The following is a 19,150-nucleotide window of genomic DNA, read 5'->3' as shown; positions in this document are numbered from 1 at the left end:
ATATCTTCTGGTAGAACAGTAAACTTTTATACACACACACACACACTTCTATGCAACGAATTATTATTATTAATTCAACATATTCAGGATTTTTATTTTGTTTTCTCAGTTCGTATTAATTGTATCATTACCAAATCGTCTTTTATTGTAATTGTAGCAAAACAGACTTAATTTAGCTATTACTTGTTAATTATTTCACATTTAAACAAATTTATAGTTGTTTTATTTTGTTTCTTAATTTATTTGACCTGCACAAAAGATTTTTTTCATGATACGAACTTTGAAAGTTACAGTTGCTTGACAAAGTGTGAAAACCTTTACAGTTGTTTTTATTTTCTCTCTTAATTTATTTCAACTACACAAAACACTTTTCTCATGATATGTAGTTTGAAAGTTAGAATGGCAAATGTTGTTATATGTTAAACACAAATCAATATTCTGTCTGAAAATGTTATTTTTACCCGAGAAACGCCGAGTAGCACAGTTAGTATTTTATAATAACAGAGAGCCCGACTCCATATTCTTGCGTTGATACTTAACAGCGTTCTTTCGCTCTTGTTTATTTTTTAGCTTTAATGTTTATATTTGTGGCTTCCTGAGCTCCTGAATGTTCGTGTTTTTGTGGTTCTGATTTTCTAGGCTTTTGAGCTTTTTGGGGAGACTCACACGTGACCTTGGCATTGATTAAAAGTGATAAAATGTCAGCATGTATCATATAGGCAAACAAATTCTAACTGCCTTATCTCCTGATAAGAGCTCATAATTCTACTACAATGAGACTTGAGTGACACTTAAAAACTATATAGATAAGTGTACTTTATGCTGTACAGTTAGTTGTACTATTATATAGAAATTGATTATGTGCTGTACAGTTGTACTGTTATATAGAAATGAATTATGTGCGGTATGATCATATAGAAGTACATAAAGTCGTCTTACCTTGACTAGATCATTTATAAGCGAGTACTGCATAACACTTGTTGTTAGAAACAGCTCTCTATTGGCCAGGAGCACATTCTGTAGAAATAAATAAATCAAATAATACAAATATGCTGCACAGTATTGTCTTATTATTCAGAAAAATCAGGCAATGAACCTAGATGTGCAATCTGCATGATTTTGTCTTTGCACTGTATCGAAAAAATGCTAAACACAAACTATACTGATCTTACATGAACAGTTTAGTATATTTACTGCTATCTTGAGCTGAATCAGACAGATCAGTAAGTAGAAGATACTGCCATAACAAGACATCAGGTATCTATAACCTGTTTAGAATGTCTACACGAATGAATTCACAGAAATACTTTTCAAAATGTCCAGCTGATTGCTATGTGAAGGAAAACTATCATATTCAAAGAGTAGTTAATGAACGTTATTATCCAGCATTGTTTATTGGTGAGCATTTCTCGATGTCTGTCAAAGGGAGCACCTCTCGATGTCTGTCAAAGGGATGCATCCGCACAAGACTTCTATCTTCCAATCAGCCAATCAGTGACTGGCATTTTATCTATCAGTTGTGCGAGATACACGAACTCAACTTTTGAAGAAATGTAGATTAACAGACAAGGCTGTACATGAATCATATTTTTATACGAGCTGACTTTAAGGAGCTGACTATCTGCTCTAAAGCTGCTGATAAGACCAACAAGTCACAGAATCTCTAAAAGGTTCATGTAGAAACTTTTAACTCTTACCTGAAGGCTCCCTCTTTCGCAGTAGTTAAAAACTATGAAGGTGTGAGGGGGGTCTATGCAGGCCCCGATAAACTTGTTTATGTTCTCATGAGACAACTCTTTTAACTCATGGAGCTGTTTCTTTGCAGTTTTAGTCAGCTCAAGAGATTTCCATTCACATTTGAGAGACACAAGCATGTTCTGCAATATATGACGGGGTATGAGAAATTCATTAGATACACTGTCACTGTGTAACTGCAAGATATGAAACAGTATGAGATTGCATCACACACACTGTCTCTGTGTAACTGCAAGATATGAAACAGTATGAGATTGCATCACACACACTGTCTCTGTGTAACTGCAAGATATAAAACAGTATGAGATTGCATCACACGCACTGTCTCTGTGTAACTGCAAGATATGAAACAGTGTGAGATTGCATCACAGACACTTTCTCTGTGTAACTAGAACATATTCATATATTGTTTGGCAGTCAACCAACTGATTAGCAGCGTCGTAAAAAAGTCTAAAGAAAAAGTTAAATGAAGCAGCATTCTCCGGATAAGCTTGCCAATGAACTTAACATCATATCTTGATCATTTGATACAAAGAGGTTACTTTTAGCCGACAGTGAACCAGGCAACAGAGAGACTATACATAACAGTATACAGACAGTTAACTAGGCAGTAGACGGAACTATATGGTACTTATAGCAATGCCAACAGCACAGCCTACTACATAGAGCAATACTAACAGCACAGTCTTCTACATAGAGCAATACTAACAGCACAGTCTACTACATAGAGCAATACTAACAGCACAGTCTACTACATAGAGCAATACTAACAGCACAGTCTACTACATAGCGCAATACTAACAGCACAGTCTTCTACATAGAGCAATACTAACAGCACAGACTTCTACATAGAGCAAAACTAACAGCACAGTCTACTACATAGAGCAATACTAACAGCACAGTCTTCTACATAGAGCAATACTAACAGCACATCCTACTACATAGAGCAATACTAACAGCACAGTCTTCTACATAGAGCAATACTAACAGCACATCCTACTACATGGAGCAATACTAACAGCATAGTCTACTACATAGAGCAATGCTGAATGCTTGTAAAGCTAAAGAAGTCTTGTTTGCACCTTGAAGTAGCCAACCGGGCAGTAGAAAGGTAATTCAGGTGGTTCCTCATCCTCTCCATCTAAGAAACTCCATGGACGATCCTATCAAAATATGATCAGCTGTGTAACTGAGAGCTTTTCTCAATCCAGATTGAAAAAGTAGTTCATTGGATTGTAAATATATGTAGGCGCTAAACTTTACAACAGTGACTTCTATATAGATAATATATCAACCTCAACAGATGCTAGATAAATCATATGTTCACTAAATAGCATCCAGATAAATCATATGTTCACTAGATAGCATCCAGATAGACATTAGAAAGCCCTTAGATAGACACTACACAGTCTTTAGATCAACACTAAACAGTCTCTAGATAGACACTAGAAAGTCTTCTTAGATGGACACTAGACCGTCTCTCTAGTTAGACACCAGAAGTCTATCTAGTTAGACAATAAGCAATCTCTAGTTAGTAACTAGTCTGTAGATATATACTAGACACACTCTAAAATGACACTATTTCTACATATATACCTCGCAGTTTGCGAATAAATACCAAACACGTCCAAATAAACGCCAGACAATATCAGAAGAAATACTAGACATTATCTAGATAGACAATAAATAGATGCTAAATAGAAGCTATGTAGGTAGATACTAGACAAATATTATATAGAGGAATACTAGCTAGTTATTATGTGGGCATATCAAATACAACTACACGAGTGTTGGAACCTTATTACACTGGGCTATATGCATATGTGGAGCATAGTCTATCTCGATGGCTAGTACCACCAGATGCATAGGCTGCGTTGTATAGTCCAATGTCTTGTTGAATTAAAAATTGACCCTGAAAACAAAAATTTATTTTTAGTATGAAAGGTAACCTAGTGCAAATGTCAAAATATTGGCTTAGACTTAGTTATATCTCTAAATTAGATAACAGGCTGCACGCTAGTCTAGTCTGCCAGCTAGGCACAACTCCATTGTTTTTTCAAATCTTTTTTGAAAGTTCACAAATATTTGAAAAAGAGTTTACTTCAAATTGTTTATTTGACTGTTTTAATTGCTTAGCACTTTTGCTAATACACCCTCAGCTAACACACTAAAAACTCATAAATGTCTTTCCTATACGCTTCACCGTTTTCTCAGACACGTGGAAGTAATACCAGACTGTTCATGTTAAATCCTGCTAGCTCATCTACATCAACAAGCCAGTTTTTCAGTTTATCACAACTTCTTTCATTGCTTGTTACCTCTTTGTTATCTAGGTAAGTTAAACCTGTATACCTAAGTAATTACCTAAGTAAGACTTCTGTATAGTAGCACGAGGCAGTTTATTTTTGGGGTAAAAACTCAGGTTTTTCTGAAAAGCAGCTGTTGAGCTCGCTCAAAAACATTTTTTAATCTTCACATCATTTGTTCAGTCAATTAACTAAATCAATAAAATAAATCCATTTTTGCAAGACTACTGCCAGTACAGATCTGTCATCTTGCAAGCGCTTTCAAGTACTCGCAAGTGCTTCTAAGTATTAGCAAGTGCTTCCAAAAATTAACGCATCATCTAAAGCATGAATGTTGGAAGAAACTCTAATGGTAAGAGAAAATAGTTCTTTTACGGTTGAATTGCAGCGGTTTTTATTGATTGACTTGTATTATTTTCTCAGGGCTATGATCAAGCTAAGAATAATGTACACATTAACTAAAGGAAGCCAGTGGCTTCATTTGCAGCACATGTCATTATCTGCTGCTTTATGACATTATGAGTGCCTGTTGTCAGGCCTGAGTTTTCTTTGTTTATAATCTTCTCTATTTTATTTGCATAGCAGCCTTTCTCTCTCTCTCTCTCTCTCTCTCTCTCTCTCTCTCTCCCTCTCCCTCTCTCTCCCTCTCCCTCTCCCTCTCCCTCTCCCTCTCCCTCTCCCTCTCCCTCCCTCTCCCTCCCTCTCCCTCTCCCTCCCTCTCCCTCCCTCTCCCTCCCTCTCCTTCCCTCTCCCTCCCTCTCCTCCCTCTCCTCCCTCTCCTCCCTCTCCTCCCTCTCTCTCCTCTCTCTCTTCTCTCTCCTCTCTCTCCTCTCTCTCCTCTCTCTCCTCTCTCCGCTCTCTTCTCTTCTCTTTTCTCTCTCTCTCTCTCTCTCTCTCTCTCTCTCTCTCTCTTTCTCTTTCTCTTTCTCTCTCTTTCTCTCTCTCTCTTTCTCTCTCTCTCTTTCTCTCTCTCTCTTTCTCTCTTTCTCTCTTTATCTCTTTCTCTCTTTCTCTCTCTCTCTCTCTTTTTGCCTTGCTTTCTCTTTTGATCGCCTATCAAGTCAGCTATAATATGAATCCCAAGCTTTGCAACTTGTGTTAGTAGAAAAGACAGGTACTTTGCAGCTGAAATGAAGTGTTTTGATTGTCAGAGGTTAGACAATGCTACTACAAGATGGGCTTGAAGCTTGTGCCGTAGGGTAGCATCTGTTAGAATGTAAGCTCACAACACAGAGATCGAAATACAAGCTGATATTATGCCAAGTCTACAGTCAAGCAAAGTTATGAGAGCTGCCAGAAATGGTACCGTCAATTTTTGGAGGCTGCGCAGTTTTAGTCTGCTGCCTTTATCATGCTCGGCATCATCCCTATTGAGCAGCGCTGACTAAAAATCACAAAACTAGACTCTATAAACTCTCATTCTAATAACATTCAAATAGATCTTAAAGAACGAGCTGATACCGACATATCATAGAATTACCGATATATCATAGAGTTACCAACAACCTTTATTAAAAGAGCGATTGACATGCTCTGCTCAGAGAAATAGATAATGGTGGAAACATTTTCTATGTCTGGGATTGACCATTTCAGCTCCTAGTCCAACAATACCTGTTCACAGCTCGAGTCTTGCTCTGCATCAGTATAGTCATCAAGGTCAAGGCGAGAAGAGATGATCTCAATATCACTTTTGTCAAGTTTCCACAGCAAACTGTCTATTTTCTTCTGTTGTACGCGACGCCTAACGGAATTATTATAAGAAACTGGCAATAATATTTCATCCAATCAGACTAACAAGCTAACTAAAGTTATAGTAGAAGTTGAATGATCGAAAAATATTTATTTAACTCTATGGGGTTGTTCTTTAACTAAATCTAACAGACGCAGGGCAAAAAACTAAAATGCCTTTCATCTGTGACAGTTAATCAGTGACAATGACCTATAGTAATATTTTATATGGTGATATATTTTCTGAATTGTTCTATAATTGATGTCAAATTATTTAGAGTGGCTAAAAAGTTCTAAGGATTCTTAAATTTCTTGAAAGGAGTCAGGAGCCATATTACCCATATAACCCATATTATTCATACTAGTAAGCTTGTGAGTAATCAGTAAACAGAGAATTATTCCATTAGTTGGTATTACACCCGGGTAGTGTAATGGTAGCCTGCTTCCCTTTGAATTTGATACCTATGTGAAATAATCTTTTTTTCTAACATCTTCATCAGACGGACAAACGGACAAATGGACACTGCTCTTATTATGGCAAACATCCGCATCACCCGCATCACCAGCAACACTTGCATCACCCGCATCACCCGCATCGCCCGCATTACCAGCATCACCAGCATCACCAGCATCACCAACATCACCCGGTTCACCCGGATCACCCGTATCCCCCGCATCACCCGCATCACCCGCATCACTCGCATCACCAGCATCACCCGCATCACCCGCATCACCCGCATCTCCCGCATCACCCACATCACCAGCATCACCAGCAACACCCGCATCACCAGCATCACCCGCATCACCAGCATAACCAGTAATACCTGCATTACTCGCATCACCCGCATCCCCGCATCACCAGCATCACCAGCATCACCCGCATCACAAGCATCACCCGCATCACCAGCATCACCCACATCTCCCGCATCACCCGCATCACCTGCATCACCCGCATCACCAGCATCCTCCGTATCACCCGCATCACCCGCATCACCCGCATCACCCGCATTACCCGCATCACCAGCATCACCCGCATCACCAGCATCACCAGTATCAGCCACATCACCCGCATCATCCGCATCACCCGCATCTCCCGCATCACCCACATCACCAGCATCACCAGCAACACCCGCATCACCAGCATCACCAGCATCACCAGCATCACCAGTAACACCTGCATTACTCGCATCACCCGCATCCCCCGCATCACCAGCATCACCCGCATCACCCGCATCACAAGCATCTTCCGCATCACCCGCATCACCCGCATCACCAGCATCATCCGTATCACCCGCATCACCCGCATCACCCGCATCACCCGCATCACCCGCATTACCCACATCACCAGCATCACCCGCATCACCAGTATCAGCCACATCACCCGCATCATCCGCATCACCAGCATCACCCGCATCACCCGCATCACCTGCATCACTTGCATCACCCGCATCACCAGCATCACCCGCATCACCAGCATCACCCGCATCACCAGCATCACCCGCATTACTCATATTATCCATACTGCCTATATTACTAATATTACTCATACTACTCATATTACTCATATTACTCATATTAGTCATATTACTCATATTACCCATATTACTCATATTACTCATATTACCCATACTACTCATATTACCCATATTACTCATATTACCCATATTACTCATATTACTCATATTACTCATATTACTCATATTACTCATATTACTTATATTATTCATATTACTTATATTATTCATATGTCATATTACTCATATTACTCATATTACTCATATTACCCATATTACTCATATTACTCGTATTACCTTACCTCCAGTACCACAAACCCACTAAGATAGCCAATAGCAGAAGACCGCTCATCAGAGAGCTGACAAGTATTTCACTCAGAGTGCTGGTGCAGCCTTCAAACCCACAAGCTGGTTCATCTTTAGGCACTTTCCCGCTTAGCCATGACATTTGCTCAGTAGGTTTATATGTCTGTAATACAAATAGGAAAAACCTCAGTAGCCAAAGAGATGGCGTCTCAGCAGGTTTATATGTCTGTAATACAAATACATGTAGAAGAAACCTCAGTAGCCAAAGAGATGGCATCTCAGCAGGTTTATACCTCTATATTACGAGTAATGATGCTTTCCAACAGCTGCATGCACTGTGCATAGAAAGGTGATGTCTTCATTCAGCCAGGTATGCCATACATACAAAGGTTATATGTACTGTACCTTCATATAGCTAGGTATACTATACATACAGAGGTTATACCATCAACACCTTTGTTAGAAGCTAGTTTAAACTGATTATGAGAGAACTGTTATCTGTTAGCTTCTGGTTTTATGTATAGTGTATTATGTACAGTGTATTATGTACAGTGTATTATGTATAGTGTATTATGTACAGTGTATTATGTACAGTGTATTTATCAACCTTCATTAATCTGTGTTAGAAGGTTTGTACACAAAACCTCAGCAATACATTTGAAGAATGAGTAATCGTCTTCATCACATACCAATGAGATAAAAGAGTCTCCATTTTTATCAAACTTGCCAGTTTGATAAACAGACCATCCAGAGGGTGCAGTTTCATCTTTGACCATGGCTACTGTAGAGTAAGCTCCTTCTGCATCTCCATTTGCATCTATAGTGTCGGTGAACTGCTGAATGCCTACAAGAGAACATAGCATCTACAGTGTCGGTGAACTGCTGAATTCCTGCAAGAGACATAGCTTCTACGGTGTCGGTGAACTGCTGAATGCCTGCAGGAGAACATAGCATCTATGGTGTCGGTGAACTGCTGAATGCCTGCAAGAGAACATAGCTTCCACGGTGTCGGTAAACTGCTGAATTCCTGCAAGAGACATAGCTTCTACGGTGTCGGTGAACTGCTGAATGCCTGCAAGAGAACATAGAATCTACAGTGTCGGTAAACTGCTGAATTTCTGCAAGAAAACATAGCATCTATGGTGTCGGTGAATGCTGAACTCTTGCAAAAAAACATAGCTTCTACGGTGTCGGTGAACTGCTGAATGCCTGCAAGAGAACATAGCATCTATGGTGTTGGTGAACTGCTGAATGCCTGCAAGAGAACATAGAATCTACAGTGTCGGTGAACTGCTGAATGCCTGCAGGAGAACATAGCATCTACGGTGTCGGTAAACTGCTGAATTTCTGCAAGAAAACATAGCATCTATGGTGTCGGTGAATGCTGAACTCTTGCAAGAGAACATAGAATCTACAGTGTCGGTGAACTGCTGAATGCCTGCAAGAGAAAATAGAATCTACAGTGTCGGTGAACTGCTGAATGCCTGCAAGAGAACATAGCATCTACAGTGTCGGTGAACTGCTGAATGCCTGCAAGAGAACATAGCATCTACAGTGTCGGTGAACTGCTGAATGCCTGCAGGAGAACATAAAAAAATTGGTGAGAAAGTCTTTAAATGCTCATCTAAGGTTTTGTTGAAAACTTTACTCTGAATTACCAAAATACAGATATAGAAGAATGCGCAGCAACCATTAGTAGTTTTTCTCAAACTTTGGAAGTAGTCAATCCTTTAAATTGCCATGATAAGCGGTCCTGTAAATGCTCAAACAGCAAGTGATTGATTCGAAATACAAAATTACAAACTTAAATGTCTATAAAAAAAACTGCATGTGAATAATTATAAATTATCCGCCTTAAAGTGCTAGAAGAAATTAAATATCTTAAAGATCTGCTTATGGATTTGGAGTCTCTATATAACATATTCTCAGGTATTTATGAACAACATACATAAAAAGACCTATGGCCAAATGGGTATATAAATAGTCTTATCATAACCCATGACGTCATGGGCTCTGACTATAGATATAATAACCTCATAGATATAATAAGGGTTTATTATATCTATGGCTCTGACAGAAAAATGCCGAGTTTTCTTCAAGAATAGGATATACATGTAAATGAAGTGCTGCTCTCACTTGTATAGCTTGTGTTGATAACCATTTGCGTCAGCTCTTGAGCATTTCTCGGATCGCCACCCAACTTTATGAGAGCCTTTACAGATTTAGCGTAAAGCATAACCGCGTCGTAGACCTTGGCAGCGTATCTTGATATAGGAATGTCCACCTGGCAAAAGTTCACATTTAAACTTTAAAATTTTTGCTGCAAGTTTTACATTGTAACAAGCTACCTGGTATCTCATCAAGGTCTCAAAAGATCATAAATCTCACTTCTCGTTCTTCTCTGAGAAAACTATTTAGTACTCTTTATATGTATGTTCTACAACTTCTGCTTTCTCGTTTAAACAAACAAATTCGGTAGTTTTGCTAATAGCTGTTTTTTATCTGTCTTCCATTTTTCCTTTTATCATTTTTTTCCTTTTTCATCTTTTTACTTTTTCTCCCTTTCCCACTCTTCTGTCTCAACTACAGGTTTTCCCTTTCCCACCCTTCTGTCTCAACTACAGGTCTCTCCCTTGCCCACCCTTCTGTCTCAACTACAGGTCTCTCCCTTTCCCATCCTTCTGTCTCAACTACAGGTCTCTCCCTTTCCCACCCTTTTGTCTCAACTACAGGTCTCCCCCTTTCCCACCCTTCTGTCTCAACTACAGGTCTCTCCCTTGCCCACCCTTCTGTCTCAACCACAGGTCCCTCCCTTTCCCACCCTTCTGTCTCAACTACAGGTCTCTCCCTTTCCCACCCTTCTGTCTCAACTACAGGTCTCTCCCTTTCCCACTCTTCTGTCTCAACTACAGGTTTTTCCCTTTCCCACCCTTCTGTCTCAACTACAGGTCTCTCCCTTGCCCACCCTTCTGTCTCAATTACAGGTCTCTCCCTTGCCCACCCTTCTGTCTCAACTACAGGTCTCTCCCTTTCTCACCCTTCTGTCTCAACTACAGGTCTCTCCCTTGCCCACCCTTCTGTCTCAACTACAGGTCTCTCCCTTTCCCATCCTTCTGTCTCAACTACAGGTCTCTCCCTTTTCCATCCTTCTGTCTCAACCACAGGTCCCTCCCTTTCCCACCCTTCTGCCTCAACTACAGGTCTCTCCCTTGCCCACCCTTCTGTCTCAACTACAGGTCTCTCCCTTGCCCACCCTTCTGTCTCAACTACAGGTCTCTCCCTTCCCCATCCTTCTGTCTCAACCACAGGTCCCTCCCTTTCCCACCCTTCTGTCTCAACTACAGGTCTCTCCCTTGCCCACCCTTCTGTCTCAACTACAGGTCTCTCCCTTTCCCATCCTTCTGTCTCAACTACAGGTCTCTCCCTTTCCCATCCTTCTGTCTTAACCACAGGTCCCTCCCTTTCCCACCCTTCTGTCTCAACTACAGGTCTCTCCCTTTCCCATCCTTCTGTCTCAACTACAGGTCTCTCCCTTTCCCATCCTTCTGTCTTAACTACAGGTCTCTCCCTTTTCCATCCTTCTGTCTCAACCACAGGTCCCTCCCTTTCCCACCCTTCTGTCTCAACTACAGGTCTCTCCCTTTCCCACCCTTCTGTCTCAACTACAGGTCTCTCCCTTTCCCATCCTTCTGTCTTAACTACAGGTCTCTCCCTTTCCCATCCTTCTGTCTCAACCACAGGTCCCTCCCTTTCCCACCCTTCTGTCTCAACTACAGGTCTCTCCCTTGCCCACCCTTCTGTCTCAACTACAGGTCTCTCCCTTTCCCATCCTTCTGTCTCAACTACAGGTCTCTTCCTTTCCCACCCTTCTATCTCAACTACAGGTCTCTCCCTTTCCCACCCTTCTGTCTCAACTACAGGTTTCTCTACTCAATCCTCTTTTCTCTACTATTTATCACTTCTCATCTCCTTGTTTCTGCCTCCCCTCTTTTTACTCTCACTTTCATGCAAACCAAGACTGACCGAAGGTGGAGCTTGAATGAAGAAAGGCGGCTGACCGAGAGCATACTGTACATCAGACACAAACCGCTGGTAGAGATCATTGTCAGTACTTGCTCTATATTGTAAGGTGATGAGCTGTCTAAAAGCCAATGTCTGTGGGTTGAGATCAAATGGTTCAAATCCTTCATGCCCTCCAATAAACATGCATAAATATATACTCTAGTGTACAGTGTAGAGTTGAGCAAGATACAAACCATAGCTTTGTACGACAGTAAGTATTTCAACAGCATGCATGAAATCAGCAATGGAGAGTGTAGGTGTCATGTGTAGACAACTACCGTGGAGAGCACCGGTGTCATGTGTAGACAATTACTGTGAATCAACTTACAGAAGGAAGTGAGTGACTTGAGAGCATTTTCTGAGTCAAAATCAAAGTGAGAATCGAAACTTCTCGTGTGAATGACTGAGTGCAGGGCAATGTTGGAATGAGCATACAGGCACCTTATAAACTGTACCATACCATCATGTTCGCCGAGGAATATATGAACTAAATATACAGAAGAAAGAAATAGCAACATGCAAACAACAATAATCTACTGAGATTGACAGTCGTAACAGCAATAACAGGAATAATAATATTAACAGTAATAATAATATTCAATAATCTTCATCAATTGTTCCTCTGCTTCCATTTGCTGCCAGTATGAAGTGTTTCAAACCCATAACGTACCATAATCAGGTAGATATCAGCTTGTCCCAGCTAAGTCTAGTATAAACTTTTGTTCATGACAATATTATAATGATTTGGTAACATAATATTAATGTTGGGATGAAGATTGTATAATAGTATACACGTGAGAATGTCAAACGCACCTCTTGTCTTGTCCATTGTTTTCTTGACAATCTCACATATTACTTGCTGATGCTCTGCTTTATAGAGTCTGTACTTGGCAGGAAATGAATAGTTGGTGTTTATCTATGAATACGCACTTATGTTATCAGCATTTACCATTATGTTATGAAAGCAAATACAAGATACTGATGCATGGTATAAAAAAAGTTTATGATTTATTTCTGCTGATGGTATAAATTAGGCTTAGCAAAGTATCTAACATGCTATCGCTACAAAAGCAACTAGCCATTGCTAGAAAACTACTTGCAAAAATAAAAATAATACCTGCAGAAAATTACTAAAAAAGCTTACACTGTTGTAAAAATACAACTCGCATGTTATAGCTAAAGAATCAACTAGCATGACATTGCTAAAAAAGCTACTAACATGTTATTGCTAAAGAAGTAATTATGATGCCACGAGTACAGAAATAACTAACATTCATTGCTACAGTAGCAACTAACATACCATAATTAGAGAAGCAAATAATACACGATTACTAAAAGAGAAAATAACACACTATTACTAAATAAGCGATTAACATGCCATTGCTAAAAAAGCAACTACATGTAACATATTATTGCTAAAGAAGCAACTAACATGCTAATGATAAAAAAGCAACTAACATACCATCACTAAAGAAGCAGTGAACGCGCTGGCGTATATTTCGTTATGCCATTAATATTTGCAAAGAGAAGTATTGGCAGCAGTAGTGGGCATGAATACTATTTCTATGCACACCGCTACAAAGTCCCTGTGCATTTGGGTGCAAATGTTAAGATGAAACTCTTGTAGATTGTGGAGCTTTGTGCACGTACCTTAAAGCTGTTCGCTTCAGCAGCTGCTCGGAGAGTTAAGCCCACTTCCTTCCATTCATCTGTTTCTTCCTCTACTATAGAGAAGCAGCTCCAGTTATAGTGCTTTAGCAATGCCACTATAGACTTGATAACTTTGATATTGCTAGGGACAGTGCGCGAGAACGTGGGATAAAGTGTTTTATTTGACAGGAGGTGTGTTGTGCATCGCTGTAAAATAAGTTTTCAAACTATTACGTTTAATATATACCGCAGCACCTGCTTGACAACAATTCTAGTTGGTAAATAAGCAAAACTCTGTTATAGAATTACCCAGAGCAAGCATTACATGTTTGTAATTTATGAGCTAGTTAAACTTAGCAATCAATTAGATGAAGGAGAACTGTAACCACAACAATATTTAACAACATCAAGCTACATTTGGTGAAAAGCAGGAATGAAGCTGACACCAGGTAGAGTTAATGGTTGAAAGTGTTGACACTGTTCTACTAAAGAATATTGAGTGATACAGAGCAAACGGAGCATCATCATGCATCGTGACATGTCAATGTCATCTTCAACTGGTACTTGAAATGCATTTATAGCTTCAAGTATTGCGCCTGGTCCACCTGCCAGTGCTCAGCTCAATAAAGGTTGTCATTGACTCTGCTGAGCAGGTAATAAAATAGCGGTTGGCCCAAGAAAGACCTTGAACTTGAACTTGCAAACACGATTGGTAATTTAAGAAAAAATGTGAAAATACTGAAATTTATATAAGCCAGTAAACAATAAATAAATAACTCATTCGCATGAAGATGTTTATTTGCCGGGTTGCTAGGCAACTATTGCGTCGGACAAACAACTCAACACATACAAATCCAATCATGGGAACACTGAGTGAAGCTGCGAGCTCAGCAGAGATAACGCAGTGGTTTTCTGGACCGAGTAGGACATCGACTCCATCATTATACATCTCCACTATAGCTCTCAGTGTTGCTTTTGTCTCAAACTCTGTATCCTAAAGCAATTAGCCAACAATATCACTGAAGGTATTATACCAGCAATTGTTCTTGAAGACTAGACCTTCACTTCTTTGATGACAGCTATGCTGCTCAATAAATAGCTTTGTTAGTGTTTTAAGTAACTTCTTTGGCAGCAGACTTTACCAAGCTGTTATGAGAGGAAAAGAAAACTTCAAAAAACTGTATCAGGTTTTATTTAATTAGCGCAGTTTACTAGCAAATACACACAATTCCCCAATGCTTTTTATTCCTTTTGATTTGTTGACTCAATAGGTGTAAGCGGAGATATGAAAGAGTGGTCCCTGATGACGTCATTAGCTGCCAATTAATCAATATGAAGCTTGTTGTTGAAGATATATTTACCATTAAGTAGCCTTACATATAATGTTTACTAGCTGATGTTTACTAGTAACTTTAGCTAAATTTATTTACATTATTAATTCCAAATTCAGCTCTGACTCAACTACATGTACCTTAAAGACTGCGCAGTCAGTCCAGCAAATATTTCTAGGCACGGCAATATGCCTCAAAGCACAAACACTTTCTTTGTCATCTGGCAGCTATTAGACACTTGACCCATGATCTGCACCATGGCAGAGCTAAATCAGGGGAGAATAATATCGCTAGAAACTCACCCTGTACACATAGGTGAAATTGAGTCCTCTATACTCAGACATGTTGCGTAGTGCATTTAGAGCGACTGAGATGGCACCGGCGTACCTGCTGCCATCATTCAGATGACTCTGACTAGGATCTGACATTGCAGGTAGAAATCCAATCTTGAAATGGCCATGATTTAGACTTGCAGTGGCCAGCTGCTGTATCATCAGCGTAAGAGTTGTGATCATGAACAGGTGGCCTAAGAAACATGACCTCTAGAGTTAAACTAATATACCGTGACTCAAAGAGAAAACCGTGACTAGAAAAGAAAGGTGTTCGAGACAACCTGCAGTGGAGTCACTCTCAGGCTATTATAAGCATGTATTAGTTTATAGAACAAATCTAGATCATGTTTCCTCGGGTGATTTAATGGTAAAAATATTTTTAACATCACTTTATTTACATGAACCTCAACTATCTCAAAGCTACAAGGTCACTCAAAGGTCACTCACTAGCAAATTACTGTTATAAGATATCAGAAACTCAACTAGTGCAAGGCTGGGAAATATTCGCGGTCACAAAATAAATGCCATCGAATTTTATAGCTTATGCATGTTTTATAATAGAAAACTGTTCACCGACAGCAAGTGCCCCCCATTTGTGATTGGAATAATACTAAATATACTCAACCCAACCAACTTCTCAGTTAAATCTACTTTTCTGCCAGAATAACACTGTAAGTTTATTGATAATGACATATGAAATCTGTACATACATATATTCATTATATGATAAATATAAGTATAAAATTATTTCCTCACACGTGTTGACCCAGAGGGGTGGTAATGGCTACCTAAGCTCAAGTCCCCTACTAGAGACCTGGAAGTTTGAGCACTCGCCTCAACATCTTATATACATGTAGATATATAGATGCCAGATATGACTGTCAAGGAATATACACAGCCTAAACGCACCAGTATATGTACTGTATATATAGTTATTGCTAAACTTTGTTTCAATGTTGTGTAGAAGCAAACATAAATTTTACAAGCATTATTGCATGAAAAAGACAGTAAGCTTTACGAAATTCAAAAGATGCGCTTTTCTAATGAGTTTGTGCCAGGTTCCAGACTGTTAAAACAAATACAGGCGAGCTCTATAGCAGAGAGTTGACTATATTATATATGAGTACAGACCATTTCACTTGTATACACATAGAAACCTGTAACTAGCAACAGGAAATGTATTTCTAACTTTATAAAAATATTTCAATTTCTTACTTTTATATAAGCTCGTTCTTACCTGTCATCCTGAGCAGCCTGGCCATGTACAGTGTGTTTATGGCTGGCATCTAACTGCCATCTCAAATAAATTCATGCGTGTGAATGAAGCATGTGCAGTGGTATTGCAGCTGACAAACAAGTGCTCAATGCCTTAACTTTATGACTTTCCGTGTCATATCGAAAACTTAATGAGAAGTGTTTGTTGCAATTTGGCACAAGCATACAGCCATTATAGATTAATTATACAATACAAGTGCAAGCGGCTATCAGAGCCTGTAACCTGATACCAACCACTACCTAGAGCTCTTTAATGGTTTCATTGTATGAGTTTCAATCTGCATTGACACCCACTAGCGCCAGATATCGTATGGCACCTAAAACTATTGGACTTTTTAATCAAATGGTAGCATAGGCTGCCGGGTTGCACAAGCTTACCTTGTCTACCAAGACTCAAACTGATAACTCAACGCTCAAGTGTTTGTTTCCTATTAAAGCCATTTTAAATCAATGATTTGTGAATTTTCTAAAGCAAGCCAAAAAGTAAATGATGAATTTATAAGTGACAAACTGATCTAAACAAAAGCCAGTAAAGTATGCGAAGTATCTACTTGACAGCAAGTAGTGTTCTTTCTGGTTTGCTGGCACAAGGTTAAGGTCACCATTCATATGGGCCCATGCTAAGGTCAAGGTTTAGAATAGTTGACATGCTAGACCACTGCTTCTCACTTGTCCCTTTTAGTTACTAGACCACTGCCTTTCACTTGTAACTCTCAGTTACCATACCACTGCCTCTCACTTGTCACTCTCAGTTACTATACCACTGCTTCTCACTTGTCACTCTTAGTTACCAGACCACTGCCTCTCACTTATCACTCTCAGTTACCATACCACTGCCTCTCACTTGTCACTCTCAGTTACTATACCACTGCTTCTCACTTGTCACTCTTAGTTACCATACCACTGCCTCTAACTTGCCCCACTCAGTTATAAATTGTAGATATTCAGCAACACAAGGCTCAATAACACACATCCTTTTACTCGTAATTTCCGGATTCATAGAGAAGGCAACTTAGCGGAATGCTAGGTTGCATTTTTTTATCTGTGTCCATAAAACATTCACTCATATAAGTTTAGCGATGGTGGTTAAGGGTAATATTTTTTGGCTGCTGACCCTGTTTCAATCACGTTGAATAGTATTTTTGGCATTGATTTTCTTGTGTGTTTTAAAGCAAGAACATCTGTGATATGTACATAACCAATTCTCTAGTGTTTTTACAATAACTTATGACGACAGTGCTTAATATACCTATCATATGATAGCCAAATGGTTATATTATAACATACTTTAGTATAATAATTATGTGACAGCCCACTTACGATGCCAGTATTTACTGAGTAATGTGGTAAACAACTCCCACTGTTACACTCATGCTGTATGCGTAAGACAACTCCCACTGCCTGCACTCATGCTGTATGCGTAAGACAACTCCCACTGCTTGCACTCATGCTGTATGTGTAAGACAACTCTCACTGCCTGCACTCATGCTGTATGCGTAAGACAACTCCCACTGCCTGCACTCATGCTGTATGCATAAGACAACTCCCACTGCCTGCAATCATGCTGTATGCGTAAGATAAATGTGACAATGATGAGTTACAGACTGACCTTATGTCAGCTAATAATATTAACATAATCATGTCTCATAATAATAATCCTATTAAAGATGTTAAAAAGTGCAATTTATCGAAATAAAAAATTAGATTGGTGTCAGGCTTGTAAATTACATTGTTCATTTTAATTTTAAAATTGATCTGGCTTGTTCATTGAATTGTAAAGTTCAAACATTAAAATCTAGAACGGCCAAAAATGGTTGTTGCTCTTTTGAAAACAACCCATGATATGTAATGTTATATATAACTTGACTTACAAGTAAATAGTGATAATGTTGTGGTAGCAATGCATCACTGACACCCGGTGTACTTGTTTGCCACCAAATATATAGTAATTATTTGTTAACTTGGATGTTAAACTTGGAGTAAAGGCTACTATATTATTAAGTTTCAGAGGCGGGGACAGATTGCATCGTGACTACAGAATTCACAGATATTTCTTCCTTCCTACAAATACTTAGCATATTCTTTATCATTTTCTTTTGATAGATGTATGACACTCTTGTCTCTCGCATGTATTATAGGAATACTTTATTGAAATTTTTCATCTTCCATTTGGTAATGATAATTTTGATCAAAGCTGTAACACTATGTTTCTATGAGGAGAATGATGCTAAATGTTTGCAAATGATTACTCAAACTTCCGGCTGTTGAGGCAATCATCATTAGCTTATCATACAACACAGCCCTTCTGTATAATAGGTAGTGAAGTAAATTCTGCTCGACGAGGATAAACAACTCCCAACTCAAGAGCGAGTTCACGCAAACTCGATGAGTTGATAAACAGACTCGATGGCGAGCCGATAAACAGACTCGATGGCGAGCCGATAAACAGACTCGTGGGTGAGCCGATAAACAAACTCGTGGGTGAGCCGATAAACAGACTCGGGAGTGAGCCGATAAACAGACTCGATGGTGAGTCGATAAACAGACTCGATTGTGAGCCGATAAACAGACTCGATAGTGAGCCGATAAACAGACTCGATGGTGTCTTTTCTCAACTGTTACACCCTAGCAAGCCAAGCGCAATAATTCTTGATGTTCGGTCAATAGCCTTTATAGTGAAAGCAGCTATGATACGCTGGCTAATATCACAATGCTAAAGTCAGAAACAGTGACAAGAATTTTATACCCTATTTGCTTTTAAAAATCAAGCAGAGCTTATTGTAAAGAACGCAGTATCTTTATTGGTGTTATATCTCTCAATGCCAAGCAGTAACACACCAGCAATGATAAAACTGACAGGTTATATAGCAATCCCAGGGAAAAATCTACAA

At 39.4% G+C, this 19,150-nt stretch overlaps 1 protein-coding gene across 1 annotated transcript in view; it reads right to left on the bottom strand.

Annotated features, from left to right (window-relative positions):
* The window catches only part of LOC137390984 (uncharacterized), a 28,582-nt gene extending 13,436 nt beyond the window's left edge, over positions 1-15,146 (bottom strand). Inside the window, exons 1-15 of the mRNA XM_068077298.1 lie at positions 14,955-15,146; positions 14,085-14,315; positions 13,322-13,528; positions 12,485-12,587; positions 12,000-12,158; positions 11,611-11,802; positions 10,647-11,523; positions 10,215-10,565; positions 9,746-9,915; positions 8,299-8,453; positions 7,606-7,772; positions 5,673-5,802; positions 2,838-2,918; positions 1,698-1,877; positions 940-1,017 (exon numbers count right to left, since the gene is read on the bottom strand). Coding sequence (XP_067933399.1) covers positions 940-1,017; positions 1,698-1,877; positions 2,838-2,918; positions 5,673-5,802; positions 7,606-7,772; positions 8,299-8,453; positions 9,746-9,915; positions 10,215-10,565; positions 10,647-11,523; positions 11,611-11,802; positions 12,000-12,158; positions 12,485-12,587; positions 13,322-13,528; positions 14,085-14,315; positions 14,955-15,146 — 3,273 coding nt within the window. The remainder of the gene's footprint in view (positions 1-939; positions 1,018-1,697; positions 1,878-2,837; positions 2,919-5,672; positions 5,803-7,605; positions 7,773-8,298; positions 8,454-9,745; positions 9,916-10,214; positions 10,566-10,646; positions 11,524-11,610; positions 11,803-11,999; positions 12,159-12,484; positions 12,588-13,321; positions 13,529-14,084; positions 14,316-14,954) is intronic.
* Between the last annotated feature and the right edge of the window lie 4,004 nt (positions 15,147-19,150).

This window comes from Watersipora subatra, chromosome 3, assembly GCF_963576615.1.
Source record: "Watersipora subatra chromosome 3, tzWatSuba1.1, whole genome shotgun sequence".
Lineage (NCBI taxonomy): Eukaryota > Metazoa > Bryozoa > Gymnolaemata > Cheilostomatida > Watersiporidae > Watersipora > Watersipora subatra.
Note: the sequence above shows the minus strand (reverse complement) of the source record. Positions and strands in the feature narration are given on the sequence as shown.